Source organism: Vipera ursinii, assembly GCF_947247035.1.
Source record: "Vipera ursinii genome assembly, chromosome: 3".
Taxonomy (NCBI): Eukaryota; Metazoa; Chordata; class Lepidosauria; order Squamata; family Viperidae; genus Vipera; species Vipera ursinii.
This window is the reverse complement of record NC_139516.1, coordinates 119751335-119771879: the sequence shown is the minus strand read 5'-3', so window position 1 is coordinate 119771879 and position 20545 is coordinate 119751335. Positions and strand designations below refer to the sequence as shown.

Here is a 20545-nt window from a genome sequence, read left to right as displayed (position 1 = left end):
AGGCAAGTTGCTGATGCCCCCCCCCCCCACCAAATAAGGGAACCCTCTAAGCCTCTAGGCACCGAGTCCAGCAAAGCCTTATTCCTGAGGAGGGCACCAAAATCTCCACCCAGGTCATAGGGATGATGCCATTAGGTTGGCTTCCCCCTCACTGCCACTTTAATAAAAGATCAAGCCAGGCTTGTGGGTCGGAGTTGCCTTCCCTCCACGTCTTGTTGAGCTGCCCACATTTTCTCCTTTGGCTTCGCAGATGGTTTTTCGGCTTTGGTTGGACTGGGGCTTGTGATGCAGATGCCAGCTGTGATGTGAGGCAGTTGGCCGCTTGGTGGCCTTGCTTCCTGCATCGGAAACATGCTCCTGGGCCTGTGGGACTTCTCTCCCCTGGCAGGGGACGCTCCCCCTCTTCCTCCCTGGGGCACTGGACACCTCTTGGGGATTTGGGAGGCCAGTTCTCATGCACAACATGCTCCCAATACTCCATAAGGTTGAGCTCCACATTTGTGGCTAACTAGTACTATGCTCGAAGGTCAGGGGCGCACTCCCCGGGGAAGCAGTTGTGATACAGCTCCTTGTTCAGGCCCTCCTGCAAATGTGCCTGACCAGCATGCGCTCAGTCCAGTTTCTTAGGTGAGCTGCCAGGCTACATAAATCTTGGATGTACTCTGCCATTGGCCGTTTGCCTGCCGTAGGGAGTAGATGCAGGTCTCTGCACTCTGGGGTACTGTGGGGTCCTTGAATCTGTCCCACAATGCCTGCATGAAAACAAGAGCCCCCTTGTGGAGAGACACCAGCCATCCCACTGCATTCCCTTCCAGGTTGGATGTAATGGCATTGACCCAGGCACGCTCATCCAGATACATTGCCCTATGGTGCTCCATGTAGTTCCACACCTGGGTCATGAAGTAGACCACATTGCTGGGTCGCCCATCGAACCAGATTGCTAGGGGAGGTGGTGGTTGGTTCACTCTCACCGATGTATCCAGGCAGCAAGTCCACTGTTGCCAAGGGTACCTGAGCGGAGACCCCAGCTGCTGCTGGGGTTGCGTCTGTTGGTGCCTGCTTCCTCACTGGGGCAGCGACTGGAGGTATTACTCACCTGGTGAGGTTGGCACTATTGGCTGCAGGATGGGAGGAAGGTGGGTGGGCAACTGTTTCATGACCCCTGTCCCAACTCGTGTGATCGTGACCCTCAGTGAGGTGGCTCCCTGGATCTCCAGCCCACTGAACTGCTCCCTCAGCTGCTCCATTGATGGACTGCAAATTGTGGTTGGGAACTTCCACTTGGCTGGGTCATACCACTCAGCTGTTTGCCTAGCCTTCCATTTGATCCTCCAAGTCACTGTGACCCCAAGGGGATCAGTTGATCCTCTGCTTCCGCTGCCTTCCCCAGTAGCCCGTAGGGCCTGGATAAGCTCCTTCCGTTGCTCTCTCCCCTTTGAGAGTGGGCTGCTGCTTCAGCTTCTCAGCCCTCTGTTTGGAGTGTGTGCTGGCTGCTTGCATCCCAGCTTCAGCTTGGGCTGTTGCTGGGGTCTCTCAAGAGGAGACTTCCCTTGGCTTTGCCCCCCCCCCCTTCCGTTCCTTTGTTGGTTGCCGATATCTCGAGGCTGCCAACCTTCTGGTGGGGTCCAGGTAGGCGGCTACTTAACTGGTTTAATGTCAACTGTCCAGTTGGTGTATCCAGAAAAAGAAACTCCTGTGACATTATTTTACCAAGAGTATAAACTTTACTGAATAAGCCATATTGGCACAGATTAAGCGAAACCAGCTGTGGGTTTCCTGGGCAAAAGCTAGTATAGCTAATTCCCTTTCCCTATGGACCACCCTTCATTATGTCCACCAATCACTTCTGTGCATTTTGTTATGGGAACTAGCAAACCACACTAGTCCACCTGCTCAATGTGTCCTTGGGTTGGAGCACTCTCATGGGAACAGATGATGCTCAGATGCAACTGCTCCCATCTTTGCATTCCATCACACCTCCTTTTTCTTTGTGAAGCTGCAAGCAAAACGGAATATAGGTGAAAGTGCAAATCAGTTTTGACACATATTCAAAAGCCTTCTTCCAAAAGTACAAAATCACTTTTTCCCTTCAACACTCCAAGCTCAATATATCAAAAACTTCATAGACAAATTCCAAACTTGAATTTAATAACTCATTAACATTCTTAACCTTAATGTCCATGCAAAGAGCAGGTTTACCATGACAGTATCTAATCAAATAGCAAAATATGTCTCTAAAACATGTGTAATAACATTCCTTCAATTTAATACATCATGAATATAAAAATGATGGTCAACAATTCTTAAAAATTTACTGGGGAGTCCAAGAAACCTACAAATAAGTATTTGCTGAACTAACTTGATTTTTAAATTATCAGAAATACACCTTTTTTGAAACCTAAAACCACCAATGTTATAAGATATAATTTTTCCAATACAAATTCCCTGCAATTTATTCAAATATATGTTTGTCATTTTTAATACATGTAGAAACTTCCAATACATTTAAAAATTCTAAAGGCTGTGAAAACTTCAGGGCTAAAGTATTAATCAATTTTTGATTATATAGCAATTCAGCTAGCTTTTGTAAATTCAAATTCATTTAGCCCATGATTCCCCTCTAAGTTTTTTCCTCCATATTTACAATAAAAATTATTTCAAAGTGTCAGTTTTTCCAGTAAAACTGAAAAAAGTCCTACCAGCTTATGAAAAATTATAATATGTTACAGTTAGCATCAAGAAAATGCCAGGATATCCAAGCTTTCAGTAAGAACTTTGAAACTAAGCCCATAACTGAATATGAAAACTAAACTTTTTAAAGAAATATTTACAGGGAATCAACAGCTTTTACTCTCAACATGCATATTACTTGTTTTACCTCATTTATTCCCCACAAATTCAGGGATACTTTCATCCATCTCTTACTATGTTTTATTTGTGTACTATAATAATTTTTTTTAAAAAAAAACAAGTTTTATTAATTTTCCAATTTTACATCAAAATATCAAAGTGTTTAGAAAAGCAACGTGGTGATTGGGTAAACAATAGTCCAGTAACAAAATCATTTGTGCCTATCTCAGGTTAAATAATCTAAAAATTCCCTCTCTGTTTCCCATAGTTACTATATCACAATCAAGTTAATACATTAATAGTTATAACAAATTCAGTTAAGGTATTTATCAATATATTTTTAGTAATAGTTATCATGTCCTGTTTTTAAGATTTTACCCATTTTCAATTACAGTGCTCCAATTTAGCCTTTAAGATCCATAATATTTAAGTTTCGGGTAGCCCAAATTTCCCGTTTCATTACATAATAATTGTCATATCTAAGATATACATATTGCATAATTACATTATTTTATTTCACAAATATATTTCACAATTATATTCTGTTTATCATCCTAATAAAATATCACTTTATTATCATCACTTACTAATAAAATATCCTTTATTAGCACAATCCAACTTCCATCAGAACTATATTCTAATAGATAATTTTAATTTCCCTTAGAACTCTAAATCCTAAATATTAAATCAAATAATATCTTTTAAAGTCTCCCCTTGACCCATTAAGTAAAATTTTAGGCTCTTCCATTATAGATAAAAGAAAGAAAAAACAAAACTACTCTGGCTTTCTTTTTGTGCCAAACAGGCTTCCATAGCAGTGCCTTTAAATCCTCAACTGTATCTCCCCTCCTTCCTACACATATTATTTGAATCAAGGGAGACCATCCAGTTGTCAATTTTTCAAAGGAACTGCCCCCTTTTGTAGTCATTAAATTGTTGCTCTAATAATTCAAATCTCTGTGTTTGAATCAGTGTTTGTCATCAGTTCAGTCTGGTCTTCTTCAGTCTGGTCGTCTTCTTCTGGTTTCATCTGGCTTGGGTGAGAGGTCATGTCTAGTGTTGTAGTTGTATGGTTCTCTAGATTTTCAATACGTTGTAGTTGTAAGTCATTAGAACCCTCCATCTTGGTGTTGTTTTCTTCAGTTTGTGTTGTTTTTTGAATTGCAGTTCTGTAGTTGAGATCAAGGTTTGGCTATCGAAGTTCTCAATAGGTTGTACTTGTTCTTTAGAATCCTCTGTCTTAGTATTAATTTCTTCCTCTTCTGTTGCTTTTTGGATTGTAGATTCATTGGTTGAAATCACGACTTCATTTTGTAAATTAAGGCTGGCACCTTTGTCTTTTGAGTCTGGATTTTGTGAGCTCAGTAAATGCAATGATTTTTTCAAGTATGAGTTTATAGTTAAATTGTGGACAGTATTCCTCCATTTCTAAGGTGTTTAGAGATAGATCTTTAGTGGAGGTTATTTTTAATAGAAGTCAGTAAATGTCCACCTCCACTATTCCTGGGAGTTGTTTTCTTCACCAGCTGTTTCAAATTCTTATCTTTTAGATAATGTCAAGGACAGCTAGACTGTAGTTAGGTATCACAGTAAAAGTAAATTTCTTTGCTATACCAGGCTTCACCACAAGATGTCCTTAGTAGCATATAAAATCTTCCAGCTTAACAAACAAATAGGGTATTAGGTCCCCATAGGCATAAAAACTTTTTGGGACCTCAAATATCCAAAAAGTGCAAGTCCAATTTTTAGTTGTTTAATTTAGTTGCATTTTTCTTTTCCTTTCAGAACTTTAAATCCCCAATTAGGCAGATGCCACTGTTCCAACGGAGGGGGGGAGATTTTCAAAAAGCTCCCACAGGAAGGTAGTTGTGGAAAAAATGAAAGATAGGGTCTCACCCAGTTCCTCTGCATTGCTTTTGTCGTGCTTGTTAGTGCTTTTGGCTTTCGGATGGTATGGCTTGATGGTCGGCCATGTTGTTGGCCGATCTTTTCTTTGTCGGTCCAGAGGAGCTGCTCCGGATCAAATGAAGGGGCTGCTGCCTCTCCACAATCAATCAGAGGGCCTCCTCATGGTCGTTGCCCCTCCAGGGCAACTTTTGACCCTTTTCAGGATCTCCCAACAGAGGAAAATCGGGCGGTGGGGAGGAGAACTCTCCGTGCACATCCACCAGCGCCAAGAACACAAACCGGAAGCCATTGGTGTAAACTAAATTATCTGTAGATATTTAAATGAAAAGAATAAAAAGCCCTTTTTGTAATCAATAGGAATCTTGTTATTCATTGGATTAAAATTACCCCAAATTATTATATACCTAGATTATATGACATAATACTGTAGAATTTCTATAAAATTGTAAAAAAAATTAAAACATTGAAAAAAACTCTAAATGTCATCTCTATACAAGAAGTTATATTCTGTTTCATACTGTACATGAAATCACATTTTCATTCAAGATACACCTAAGGTTCCAATACTAAATTAAATATTAAATGAAATCCCTGGCATGTGCCCTATTGCATATTGATTACTATATAGAAAGTGATTTGTAATCACTTAAGCAGAGAGATTTCAAGAGCAATTTTTATCCAATAATGTAGCCAAGAAATACGTGCTAATGGAAACCTAATTTTCCCATTACCAGGAAACTTGATTTGTAATATGTCAAATATTTTTTTGCATCTAGTGATGTCAAAACAATGGTTTCATTTTTCTCAGGAGGCAATGATAATAAATCTCAATTCCCATGTTGTTAAAGACTTGACATTTCATAAAACTAAACTATGTGGCGTGACTTATTGCAGATAATACTTTCTGAAACAAATAATAATTGTAAAATCTTGGCATCAGTATTTAACCAAGAAATTGAACAATAGCTCACATAATTCAAGGCTTCTCAGTAACTTTTAAAATAGTTGTTATACTATATAAACTTTAGAATATTAAGCTAGTAAGGCCTCTTTATAAAAGATTCCTGGTATATCTGCAACACGATGGGAGCCAAACTTAGTTCAAATGTTTTCTATTCTTCAATCAACCAAGTGGTAAGAAAGAAGGGGAATTCAGATACAAAACAGGAGATGTAGGAAGTAAACACAAGGTCAGTCTGAAAGGACTCAGATGACTATATACACTAATGCTCAAAGTATGAGAAACAAACAGGCTGAACTTTAAGTCCTAATAAAAGGTAAAAGGTAAAAGTTCCCTCGCACATGCGTGCTAGTCGTTTCCAACTCTAGGGGCTGGTGCTCATCTCCGTTTCAAAGCCGAAGAGCCAGCGCTTGTCCGAGGACATCTTCGTGGTCATGTGGCCGGCATGACTAGACACCAAAGGCGCATGGACGCTGTTACCTTCCCAGCCTAGTGGTCCCTATTTTTCTACTTGCATTTTTACGTGCTTTCAGACTGCTAGGTTGGCAGAAGCTGGGATGAGTATCAGGTGCTCACTCTGTTACGCGGCACTCGGGATTTGACCCGCCAAACTGCCGACCTTCTGATCGACAAGCTCAGCATCCTAAGCCACTGAGCCACCGCGTCCCTAATACATGAGGGCAAATATGACATTGCCATTATCGAAATTTGGTGGAGATGAAACCTATGCTAGGAACATACGGCTAGAGAAATTTAAATTGTTAAAAAATGCAGACCTAATAATCAAGAGAAGATGAAGTTACATTTACATATAAGAAATAACTACATCGCTATAGTAATGCAAAAAAAAAAGGGGGGGGGATGAAAACCTCCCTGAATGCATGTGGCTTAACATAAAAGAAAAAGGAATGACATTGCCATAGGTGTATACAGGTAATTGACCGTTCAAAGTTACAATGTCAATGGAAAAAGTGATTTATGACTGTTTTTCAACTCACCACCTTAGCAGTATCCCTGTGGTCATGTGAACAAAATTGAGACGCTTGGCCACTGGTTCATATTCATGACAGTTGCAGTGTCCCCGGTTCATGTGACCACCTTGTGCAACCTTCTAATAAGCAAAGTCAATGGGGAAGCCAGATTCACTTAACAGCCTTTTTACTAAAAACTGCAATAATTCACTTAACAACTGTGGCAAGAAAGGTGATAAAATGGGGTCAAACTCACTTATGCTTAACAACAGAAATGGGGTCAATGATGGTCGAACGTCAAGGACTACCTGTACTACAAACCAACCCACCAACCACAGGAAATAGACAAACATTTTGCTAATCAGCTAGCTCAGGTGTACAGGAAGCACACTATGGTAGTAATGGGGGTGTAACTACCCTGACATCAACTGTGAGACAAACTGCACCAAATGGAAGATCAAACAGGTTCGTGATGAACCTAGCAGACAACTATATCATCCAAAAGGTAGAGGAGGGTTCAGCTGTGCTGGACAATTCTTACTACTTGCAAAAATCCTGGATTACCAGAGGACTGGAAAAGAGATGATGTGGTTCCAATCTTCAAAAAAGAAAAAAAATGGAACCAGGAAACTACAGACCAATCAGCCTTGGAAGAACCTGGAAAAGATAATCAAGTAACAGATCTGCGAATACCCAGAAACAAGCCAACATGGGTTGGTCAAAAACAGATCATGCCAGACCAACCTTATTGCATTCTTTGACAAAGTGAGTAAATTAGTGGGGCAGCAAAATGCTGTGGACATAGTACACTTGGCTTTCATTCAGAAAGGCAGTTCACAAAGTAGATCACAACCTACTTCTCTTAAGATAGAAAAATATGAATTGGACAGCATCACCACCAGATGGATCTGTAATTGCCTGACCAATTGCACTTAATGTGTAGCCCTCAATGGAACTACATCTATAAGGAGGGTGGCATGCAGTGCTCCAGGCTTCTGTCTTTGGCCCAGTACTGTTGTACATCTTCCCAAACTATTTAGATGAGGAGATAGAAGTGGAACCATTAAATTTGCAGATGACACCAAGACAGATTCATGATGAAAAGGATCGTGATAGACTTGAACACTGGGCCCTATCTAACAAAATCCGATTCAGTGGAAAGAAAAGTCAAGTTTTACACTTAGGCAAGAAAAACCAAATGCACAGGTATAGAATAGGTGGTAACTGGCTCAACAACAGTAACTGTGAGAGGGATTTAGATGTCCTGGTGGACAACCACTTAAGTATGAGCCAGCAGTGTGCTGCAGCTGCGTAAAAAGCCAATTCAGTCCTAGGCTGCATCAACAGAGGGATAGTATCAAGATCACATGGAGTGTTAGTATCACTTTATACTGCACTGGTTAAGACCACACTTGGAGTAGTGTGTCCAATTTTGGTCACCACAATAAAAAAAAGATGTTGAGACTCCAGAAAGAGTGCAAAGAAGAGCAACAAAGATAATTTGGGGACTAGAGGCCAAACCATACAATGAATGGTTGCAGGAACTTAGAATTTCTAGTCCAACCAAGAGGACTAGGGGTGACATGATAGCAGTCTTCCATTATTTGAGGGGCTGTCATAGAGGGGAGGAAGGTGGCAAGGTGGTTTAGTACTTAAGACATTGGGCTTGTCAGGCGGAATGCCAGCAGCCCAGCAGTTCAAAAGCACGCAAATGAAAGTACATAAATAAGTACCACTACAGTTGGATTAGAAGACCTCTAAGGTCCCCTCCAACTCTATTATTCTGTATTCTGTATATCATTTGTAATTCATTACATTAATTTTAAGCAAGCAGGGACATACTTTCCTATTTGTCCACATAGTTCATGTTCAGGATTACAAAGCCTCTTAGTATCTTGATGTAAGGTTAACTTAACTGACAAAAAATGGTGCAGTCACAATTTCTGATCATGGACTTGAAATGTTGTTATTGGTTTTGAGGGGAAAAGGCAGATTATATAGATCAAAGATAGATAGATAGATAGATAGACAGACAGACACACACAGACACACAGACACACACACACAGAGAGAGAGAGAGAGAGAGAGGAGAGAGAGAGAGAGAGAGAGAGAGATAACTAGGAAATCCATGACTTGGTGGGTCATCCTTTCAAAGATACTTACTTACCTACCACTAGTGGACCCTTGCACACCCTCCCCGACTCTCACACATTACACCTTTTGCACAGACACCCTCCCCAACTCTCACACATTACACCTTTTGCACAGACACAATTCGCACTGCAGTTCTAACCCTAACCCCGCCAACCCGCACCTCACTCCTGCGCAGACTTCCTGACCCACATGCGTCCCATGCAACCTCCCTGACTGGCACAACTCTCACATCCTTCCAATCCATATGGTTCATCTCATCCTTCCCAACCCATACAGGGCCTCTCATTCCTGCACACTGTCACATGCCCTCCCCGACCCTTGCTGTGCTTCACTCCTGCCTTTCTTAACCTGCGTTTGGCCTCTCACAGCCTCCCTGACCCACACTGTGCCTTCCCTGCCCCCTGTGCCCTCCCTAACTCCCTCTCCCACTTGTAAGTCCATTTCAACTACCCGATTAAAAAATTGTTGCCCTATAACTTTTACCCAATTGAAAAGACATGAGAGTTTTGTTAAGTATATAGATAATATTCCACTGCAAGATGATCCAGTTTGTTGAGGGTTATATTTATATGTCTCGTGTGTTTGTTTGTGTGTGTGTGTGTGTGTTTCAGATAAATAAGAGAATGAACTTAACATCTCTACCTCTGGCTGGCCAAGTGGTGCAGTCAATATACTTTTCCAGTGTCTGGAGGCTGCAAGAGCCTGGAAGGGGAATGACTTACGGATTCTGGGAGCTCTCGAAGCTGGGGACCTGTCATGTTTGGCTCTGAACAGGAAGGTATCCCCATGCTGCAGATGATGTTCAAACTGGGGGTCCTCTTAGAGCCTAAATACCTCTGGCAAGTAGCAGATGTAGCTAAGTGAGTCATTGCACAGCTTCATCTTAGCAACCATCCTTAGACAGCAAGAGTCTGCTAACAATCTCTCAAGTTTAGTGACCTCCCACTGAGATAATTTCAACAGATTTTTACATAAGGACAAAACAACATGGGTATGCCTTGCTCTGTTCACCCACATAACGCATATACTTCACAGTTTTCTTTAATTGATATGTTTAGCATAATAAAGGGAAAATGTAGTCACATTTTTCCACATGCAGATGTAACAAACTGGCTTGCCCAAAATTAAAAAGCTTTATGCTTTCCTTTTTCCATATACTAGTGGAAAGGAAAGCAGCATAAAAGCTTAACTGCTTTTGTTTTCATCTAGTCCTCTAAACCCTTGCTTGGATTGCCTAAATATGCTCAATATTCATGCACATACACAGTACATATTTAGGCAGTATAGCCAGAATAACCAAACATCTCACAACTATATTAAAAATAAAATGCATCTCACAGCAGGTAGCAGAACTACATATTGACCGGTTGTACACCATCCTTTATAGCAGAAGTTTATACTGTAGAAGATATTCCAAATTCTGCAGAAAAATAACCAAAAGAACCAATCAAGAACCCTAAATCACTTTTTTTCTCACACTGTTACTTTGAAATTAGTTTTGTACTTACGTTATTATGTAACCCTAACCCTAACCCAAAAGCACTATTCTGAGCTTACAGAAAATATGAGATGACCAGGCTCATACATCATAAGCTGTGGGACCCCAGCTGTTGCCAAAGCATGCAACTCCCAGGACAATGGGATTACATTATGATCAGGGATGCCAGGAATTACATAATTCAGGAACAGCTGGAACATTTACAGATTGCCTATCTCTGACTTAGCATGATCTATGAATCTAGTCACAGAAATGAGCGACAAAACTCTCAGCCACAAGATGGCAGCAACCTTATAATGCTATTACATTTATTTTTAAGACTGCTATCAATATAATAGCATTGGATACTTACATCTGGCAGAAAGCTATAGGGAGATTTAAACACAAATATTCCCTTACTGAAAAGCCACGCTTACCTGTTCTCTGCCAGCTTTGAACCTTTCTGACCGTTCCTAATTGCTTAGATTGTAAAAATCATCCATGCCCCAACCATTGCCATCTCAAAACCTAGCTGTCTTAGAAAACAGTATCTGTTCAGAGGATTTTCCTAATTCTTTGCATTTTTTCCTGTATTTTTCCATCATTTTTTACAAGCTTTTCAGTCCCTGAAAGCAGCAAAATGAAAGCAAGAAATGTACTGCTTTACCTGTCTCATAATCTTTTTTTCCAACAGAACAAATATGATTGAGTAATCCAAATCTTACTGGTTTTTGCATGTCTTTCTGAAGAAAAGCAAAACACTAATCTAGAGCTCCACTCTCACTGAAGAATTGTTTTCAATTCTGTTCTATTCTGTTTTCAAGAAACAAATTCAGGCCAGATTTAGCGGTCCTGGTATACAAATTCAGTAGTTTATTAGTGCATCAAAATACCAAGGTGGGTTGACATGATGCAGCCAGTTACATAAACCAGGTTTTTCGTATCTTACGCATCTCTGAATGTTTAACAGTAGGGGTTCGAAATCTCTGCTTTCAACTATTCAGTCCAAGCACAAGGAGCTTATTGTGCTCTTCTAGCCGTGAGCATCTCCCGGATATTATCTTCAGCTTCTTTTACACTCCGTTCCAAATACGATTTTCTTTGCTGAAAGACAAAAAAATAATAATAATGCAATAGTGGTAATAGTAACAAGAGCATATAAGATAGGGAGAGATAGGCCAGCAAGCATTGGAATCAGCAAGAAAACAGACTATTTCCACGACACAGAAAAAAAAACATTTTAAGATTCACTTAGCAAAATCTTTTTAAGCACTGCAAATCAAACTCTGCCCTGAACCTTCCACACTGGTAAATGAGAATTGTCAAAAATTATATTTAATAAAATGTTTTTCCATGCATTTGACAAAGTCACATTAAAGACTAAACTATTCTTCAGACACAGAAGTATCTAAAATATACATATCATCAATATGTAAAGAAAAATATATACAGTATTTTATAATGACCCCCAAATACTCAAGAAATAATTATATTTTATAACTTTATTAAATGTATAAAGAAATATAAAAACAGAAACAATTAAGAAAAAGAGAAAAAGAAAAAGCTCGCTCTCTCATCTTAAGAAATGAAAGCTGTAAAGACTTCAGCCTATCCTAAGGAGTAGGTGACGCTTGCAAATTATTTTGAAGCCTGGTTATGGAGTACAAACATTTTCCTCTTTTTGCTATGATTTAATTTTTTTAAAAAAATCAAAAGGGTACTTAGCTGCTCCTCGCTTTACTTATACTTGGCAGACAAAGTGCTTATTCTTTTTCATATTGTAGATTAAATTCCAAATAAAGTCAGTCCAACCAAGCCAGTTCTTTAGCAATCCTAGTCTCCCTCTCTTATCCTTCTTCAAAAGTAATCAGATGCAGAATGTGCTACGTACTGCTAAAATGCCTTATGATTCGCTCCAAAACTCCACCAAAGCTCAGTATTTATCCACTAAGCCTAAGTCAGGAACAGCAGGGATGTGAATGCTGCTTAGCAGCCCAAGTAGGAAAAAAATATATCTAAGGATAACTGATGCATAGAAGCAAGCTAGGACTCCATTCACCTAGAGCTGTGGTGGCGAACTTATGGCACGCATGCCACAGGTGGCATGCAGAGCCCTCTCTGTGGACACGCGCATCATCGCCCCAGTCCTTGGCCTTTCAGCTGGGTTTTATAAAACCTTTTCGCTTTAGGCCTCCGCCGCTGTGTGCAAAAAAAAAAAAGGTTCTATCAATCAATTTCAACTTCTCACGGGGAAAAAAAAAGATCTCACAAAGTTGGAATTGACTGAATTTTTAGTCCCACCCAGTCCCGCAGCCATGCCCACCCAATTGGCCACACCTACCCAATGGGCCACGCCCACCCGGCACTTGACGATACATAAGTGGGTTTTGGGTTGCAGTTTGGGCACTTGGTCTCTAAAAGGTTCACCATCACTGACCTAGAGCCACGTGGAAGATTCTAAAATAGCACCACATAGAAGAGGTATATTTTGCTCAAATCATGTCTTGCTTCAAGCACTTCATACTCAAACTATTTTGCACAACCTTTTTTCAGACTTCCCGGTGTGAGGCTCACTTCCCAAACCCTTTAGAGGGCACTGCTGAACCACATCCAAACTCAGGTGCTATCACAACTATCCTACTCAGAGAGGAGGGGGGGGAAGAGAGAGGAAGGGAAGGAGAGAGGGAAAGAGAAAACGAGAGAGAGAGAGAGAGAGAGAGAGAGAGAGAGAGAGAGAGAGAGAGAGAGAGAGAGAGAGAGAGAGAGAGAGACTATCCCCTTTTTCCTAAGAGCAATCTTGCAGCCCTTCACCCCTCCATATTTCTTCTTCTTTCATTTCTCTTTCTTCTCTTATTTGGAATACCATGATAATCTTGAACTGACTGCCTCTTGAAGCTATTCTGTCTCCAGCTGTGAATTCTGACTTTACCTATAAAGCCACTTTCACAATTTCCTCTTTAATATAGGTAGTCCTCGACTTACAACATAGTGACCGTTCAAAGTTACAGCGGTACTGAAAAATGTGACTTATGACCATTTTTCATAGTTGCAACCTTTGCAGCATCCCCACGACCAGGTGATCAAAATTCAGATGCTTGGCAACTGGCTCATATTTATGACCTTTGCTGTGTTCCAAGGTCATGTGATCACTTTTTGCAACCTTCTGACAAGATAAATGAATGGAGAAGCCAGATTCACTTAACAACCAGGTTTCTAACTTATCAACTGCAGTGATTCTAACTTACCAACTGCAGTGATTCACTTAACAACTGTGGCAAGAAAAGTTGTAAAATGGGGCAAAACTCATTTTACAACAGAAATTTGGGGCTCAATTATGGTTGTAAGTTGAGGACTGCCTGTATTAAGACTATATTAGACATATCATCAGGCAGGTAACATTTGCTAATTTTAGCTTCAAGTATTTCCATCTGAATACACATAACTAAGCATGAAAAGTCTTTAGAAATCTTCAATCAAAAAATAAATCTCATGGCAATTTTGAATTAATTCAATATGACCATTATAATACAGAAGAATGAAGAAATAGTATTCATTATTAAAAGATACTGCACAATATTGTGCTGAGACATTATTCTTGTCAGAGGATCACAGTTATCATTCCTCATGAAATAAGCTTTTTGGGAGAACATAATCTCAGCTAGAAACTGAGCTGGCCATAGTGTATGATGACTCTATGCAAGTTAATAGGCAATGAATATAAATCAATGAACACATTCAAGAAGCACAGACACTCTTTCTTCAGCAAGATTGCACTAAATTTTGTTTAGGAAATAACAACAACAATAAAGTTGGAAGGGACCTTAGAGGTCATCTAGTCCAACCCCCCCTCAGGCAGAAAACCCTATACCATTTCAGACAAATGGCTGTCCAGTCTCTTCTTAAAAACTTCCAGTGTTGAAGCATTCACAGCTTGCTCCACTGATTAATTGTTCTAACTGTCAGGAAATTTCTCCTTAGTTCTAGGTTGCTTCTCTCCTTGATTAGTTTCCATCTTGTTACTTCTTGTCCTGCCCCCAGGTCCTTTGGAGAATAGCTTGACTCCCTCTTCTTTGTGGCAGCCCCTGAGATATTGGAACACTGCTATCATGTTGCCCCTAGTCCGACTCTTCATTAAACTAGACAAATTAAAAGACTGACAATATATTTTGTGTTACCCTTCCTCCCCCTTTCCCCATATCAATTTTCCCAACTTCCAGTGTTGGGAACTGGAACACTGTACACAGCACATAGCCAAAAATGCTATTTTCCTGGTTTTTTGGTGGGAGAGGGGGCTTTGGGGGAAAAAATCCTCATAATTTAGTACTAATGTAAAGTATACAATAAAACTGGCTAAGAGAAGAATCCAGGGTAGACATGGCATAATACATGGCTAGTTTTGTGGCTAACAACTTCAATCAGGTAACATGCCACTTTCAGTACATTTCTACAAGAACATCTAATTTCAATACACAGTAAAATCTATAAGTAATTGAGTTTGGACAAGAAATAATTCAGACAAGTCACTCTGCAGGAATTCCACACACCCAGGAAGTATCAATGAGTCAGACTTCAGAATGTCAGATTTCTGAAAACTAATTTTTAATAGGACTCTTACCAGGCAGTCATTGAGTTACAATCATTCATTCAGCAATTGTTTAATACCACTGAAGGGATGAAGGGATGTTATGAGTGTTGCAATGTTGCATTCAGGTGCTAGGCAACTAGCTTGTATTTACATGCCCTTTTCCCTCAGCTTCCCTGTGATTGCAATACACATGAACCCCCACTCTTTCTTTTTTTTATTGAAAAGTTTTACAAAATTTTAATAATAAAACCGCCCCCCTCCCCATCAACCCTCCCCCCTTCCCTCCCCCCGACCGGACTTCCCAAAGCAGAATACAGGGTATTACATATAGCAATCTTATGCAAACATATGCTAAATATCTATTACAACGTTAACAAACCTTCCACCCTTTAACTCCCTTATAACAAAACTAAAGCGATTATAATAACACTTCTATAATTGTTAAGAATTATTCATATGCTATTTGAAACTTTTTAGTCCCATATTTGTTTTGAATATAATCAATCCATCTTTTCCATTCCAAAATATATTTTTCTTGTGACTGTTCTTTCAAATATGCTGAAACTTTTGCCATTTCAGCTACGTCCATTACTCTAAGTATCCATTGTTCTATTGTAGGTAAATCTTCTTTCTTCCAATGTTGCGCCACCAACAATCTGGCTGCTGTTATTAAGTGTAACATTAATTTAGTTTCTATAACAGTACAATCCAAAATAATCCTCAATAAGAATAGCTGCGAAGTAAATCTTATTTTTTTCTTAAAAACTTTCTAAAAAATCCACCATATTTTTATCCAAAAGGCTTTAACACTTTTACATGTCCACCATATATGATAATAAGTTGCCTCTTCACTACATCTCCAACACTTAGGTGGTTGATTTGGATACATACATGCACTCTTTCCACAGCTTCTCTGTGCTCACACACACACACACACACCCCATGCCCTCTTTCCTTGGTCTCCCTGTGATCACAGGCACACATAAAGACACACACACATGCACAGACACATTCACGCTTTCCACGGCCTTCTTGCACTTGCACATGCACAAGCCTCACACATGCCGTTTCCATGGTTCCTCACACACAGGGAGATGACCCTCCCTGCATTTGCACACCACAATCTCCCTGCAATCACATGCACACTGCACCCAAATTCCCCCAGCCTTTCTAAGCTTGCACCACAGGGGGAACCCCCTCCGTCTCATGCATGGCCTATGCTGGCCCTCCCGAAATCTTTGCCTCACTCCTGCACTTCTTACCGAGTCCCTCTGCTCCTTTCTTAATGACCCAGCATATCCTGGGATTAGGCAATCAGAACTGCCTGGATTGCCACTTGATGTGATCGCATGACATCCCACTTTACTACCATGTCACTTAGAAACCCCAGTCCCGGACCCAGTTTTAACTTAAGGACTGCCTGGATATGTGCTTATTATGCCAAATACTAAACTAGTTAGGATGGTGACTAGTGGACCTCAGGTACCTGTTTAAATATAAAATAAGCCTTGTTACTGGGAATTTTGCCATTATATCACCTTTGTATTTATTTACTTATTAATCAAATTTACATGGCCACCCATCTCACAAAAAGCAACTCTGGGAAGCATACAACAATTGAACAAAACCATATGTAAAAATAATCATTATAAAAATATAAAAACATTATTAAAAATTAGAATACAAAAAAAATTAAATATACAAACCACACGGAGAGAATAAATATATCAACCACAGAAGAGTCATCCAAGAATGTCTCTGGTTCCCTGGCATCCCCCAGACCACGTGACATAATCAGGTCTTGAGGAACTGCTAGAACATTTAACAGAGATGGAACTAACCTGACTTGGTATCTTTTCTCTGCCCAATCTAATGGAATGGGCAGATGTAATTGGGGAGAGATGGTCCCTCAGAAGAACCCAGTCCCATGTGCCATTAAGGGCTTTAAATGTTAAAAACTCCTCTTAAATTGGACCTGGAAACAGACTGGCAGCCAATGCAGCTCATGTGCTCTTCTGGAAATTGCCCATACTGCTTCATTCCGTACCAGCTGAAGTTTTCAGATACTCTTCAACAGCAGCTGCATGTAGAGCTTATTACAGATAGGCCAATATGTAGATGACTAGGACATCAGTGACTGAGCAGAGCCTCCCGATCCAGGAATGGGCCCAACTGGAGCACTAGATGAAGCTGTGCAAAGGTCTCCAAGCCACAACTGCCACCTGTTCCTTGAACAAGAATTCTGAATCTAGAAGAAACTCCAGATTGAACAATAGGTCTGTCTGGCAGGGGAAGCTCTAGGAGGGCCAACACAATCTTGTAAGTCTGAAAGAACAAACTTCCCAACTGCTGCTTTTAATTGCTTGATCCATTAGGTCCATCAGAATGAAACTGTCAAAAGAAGTATCAGAGCTGCCATCCTTCGCTCACACCTATTGTGCTGGACCAGTATATAGTCAGCTGGTCCATTATTACAGCTAGTTTAGGAATTAAGAACTGTGTTGCAGTATTAGCATTTTCAGGGTTAATGCTGTATCCTTAAGAGAACTGTACGTAAGAACATTTAGCATTCAAAGGTTAAATGCCGTTTCCTTAAGAGATGGCTTCTGGGAAATGTAGTCTAGTTGTTAGTTAGGCCTATATCTTATCTAGTCAGTGGGAAGAGCTTCAAAGTTTATTGCAGGACATCCTAGCTATGTGCCAGGTTGTAAAAGCCTTTGTTTTAATCAACCATCATGCACGCTTCGAATAGCATCCGTAACAATACTCAGCAATGCTTAGCTGAGATGGAGCAAACCACTGCTTTTTTACATTTTGAGAATGAACAAATATGAACATTAATATGTTTCCACAACTGAATGTCTTTACTGCAAAATGTAAGTCTTTGCTTAAAGTTCCTGGACAATAAATATTTGTTTTAAAATTATTTTTGTTGAGTTAAACTGTCTGGAATCTGGAACTACAAAGCATTTTAGTTCTGGGAGCCAGAGCACATATACTTCGCTAGATGCCAGTCTGTCATAAGCCATGGGGGGAGGGAGCTGTGGGGAGACAAGGAGACAGACCGAAATGAAGACGGGGAAATCGAAAGCAATCTTTCTGCCATCTGAGACATCCCAAGGCTGAGGACATGGGAATGGAATGTAACACCTCTGCATCTATCCAACCTTTGGAGGGACAGTTACCAAAACATCTTCAAATATGACTGGACAATGGCAAGATAACGGGAGTGGACTGGAAAAGGGGAATTTAACTAGGGAATCTTAGCATGCAAACTGTTAAGTCTGGCTTTGCTCACTGTAACCACTTGGCTTTTAGTAAAAGTAGCCTTTTTGCTTCAAATGAAGTTGAGAGAGTTTCTTTCCTAAGGGACCAAGCTGGGCCAGATCTGACTACAAGCTTCCTATATAGTTAGATGACAGCATCTCTAAGGATGCTCTTACTGGATTAGCTACTTATATAATCACAAACAGATTCATTTATATGTGAAGTGTTGGAAACAGATGTCTTTCTGCAAGGAGAATTGGATATGAGACAGATGCCTTGAATAAAATCCTCTGATGTAATGTCTTGTGACTTTTACCTCAAAATAAATAAACAAATAAAAAGACCTTGCTTACAATGTCTAAATTTCTAAAGTTAACATTTCTCATTTTTTACATTCCTCTGAAACATTTCAGGAAAGTGATCATCTTATGACTTAGCATACTCATTTATTTGAATGCCTCTCCTTGGCCTCAAGAAGGAGAAAAATACTTGAGTTCCAAAATGAGATATCAGATAGGAGTCATGAGATTACTGTGGTCTCAACTGAGTTGCTGTAATTGCTGTCAGCGTTAGAATTTTTAAATGCCCCCTTGGTCCCAGAGCAACTAAAGAATCATTTTTAAAGTAGTACTTTTTAACAACAAAGACTTGTGAAATTTAATTAACGTATTTAGAAAATGCATAATCTACTTCAAAATCAAAACTTAATCGAAAGATTTACAACAATAATAAATCCAACACATCTACACATCATAAATTAAAACTATAAATATCGGTTACATAAGCTATTTTTAATTGAATTCAAATGGCACTATCTTACAAGGTTAATAGTGAGCATACAAAGTGTGCTGTTGCATACCTAAATTTATACATGTTAATAAATAAGGAATAAATAAGCAAATATGCTCAGTAATGTTAAGCTTTCTTTATATCTATTTCTCTCCTTTTAAAGCTATTTATATGCTGCAATTGCTTCATGTTCTTCTTCAGAGAAAGGCTGGCTATGAACCAAGATCTGAACATTTAACAAACATCAGATGAAAATAAACCAGGGAAGAATCCAGTCACATTTCCTCATGCTCCAAACTCTGTCTAAGTTGTCTGTATTACAAGGCATATAAATAAGTAATCTTAGATAGACTGATATGACCAAATTATTTATTTGTCCAGTGGCTTCGCTAATTTATGTCAAGGCAGTTATCTTCAGGGATGGCTTTTAAGTGGATTTCCGTGTTCTGGGAAAATTTAAAGACAGGGCAGTTGGAACCAACGTTTTCACCAAAACCACTGTAAATCTGCTAACTGGATGGCAATTAGCCTGGGCGCCCATTTTACTAAACAGTGCAGATTTGTCCTGAGATAATTTGCACACAAGGTCTACTACTCAGTTGTTCCTAAAAGAGTAACACTAATATTCAGATGTGTTTCTTGCATTTTACATTATATTTATCATACTCTTAATTTCTCCCAATCTTTTACAAAACAAATATAATAGTGAAACCTTTTCTTTATAAGATTGGTAAAATAATGATGGACTTGAATTGCATCAACAAATCACACTGAAGAAAGATTATTTAACATATCTGCATACCTGCTCTGGCCCCATTAAGCAAACTCACTGAAGAAGCAATTTATACAATTTCTTGTTATTTTATTGTCACAGTATTTTGAATGGAAGTAAACAAACATCATTAGATATCAGATTATCAACAGGTAACTATGTGTCCAGTCTATTAATGAAACCATAGCTATTGTGACCTCAAATTGGAGCTTCTTCTCCAAACAATGGCTATATGATTTGACCTCAGACTCATGTCTCACAATGCAGTTTTGCCTTATAGCATGGTTTCTGCAAGGCTAAATATTTTTCCATTTTTAAATCAAAGCTTCAGAACTGAAATTATACAAACAGAATAGCTGGGCTTTACCTTCTCAGTGTTTGAACCCATTGGCTTTCTTTTATCCTGACAGAAATTAGCTCTCAGAGCCATACTATGCTGACTATAAAACAAGAAATGTTGTCAAGATGAGACATAACACAAACAACAGTATCACAGTATTACGATAAATAAAACTAGAATATATATTTGAAATTCAGATGTTAATATGTTCCAGCAGAGGATCTTCTGCTCAGTCTATTTTATTTACTATGTACTAAGCTAATGGTTTTCAGGCAAAACATACAATATATTTCCATTATTATACATGCCTCCTTTTTTTAAGAGGCAAGGCAAACGGAATAACCTCTATAATAAATGCTAATACTTCACATGCTCCAGTGATCCAATCTATTTGGAATGGCACACTAACTTGCTTAGTGTGCCCTTTTTTAAACTCTGGAAAAAGGTTGTTTAACAATAATTTTTATTGAG

At 39.4% G+C, this 20545-nt stretch overlaps 1 protein-coding gene and 1 long non-coding RNA gene across 2 annotated transcripts in view; one reads left to right on the top strand and one right to left on the bottom strand.

Moving 5' to 3' along the window:
* Positions 1-1982: 1982 nt before the first annotated feature.
* On the top strand, positions 1983-5219 carry LOC310637107. Its single transcript, XR_014491866.1, has 2 exons — positions 1983-4001; positions 4062-5219. It is a non-coding gene; the product is annotated as an uncharacterized lncRNA (long non-coding RNA).
* Positions 5220-11138: 5919 nt separating this feature from the next.
* Positions 11139-20545, bottom strand: part of PFDN1 (prefoldin subunit 1) — a 43468-nt gene continuing 34061 nt past the window's right edge. Inside the window, exon 4 of the mRNA XM_083358357.1 lies at positions 11139-11425. Within this exon, the coding sequence (XP_083214483.1) occupies positions 11342-11425 (84 nt within the window). The 3' untranslated portion in view covers positions 11139-11341. The remainder of the gene's footprint in view (positions 11426-20545) is intronic.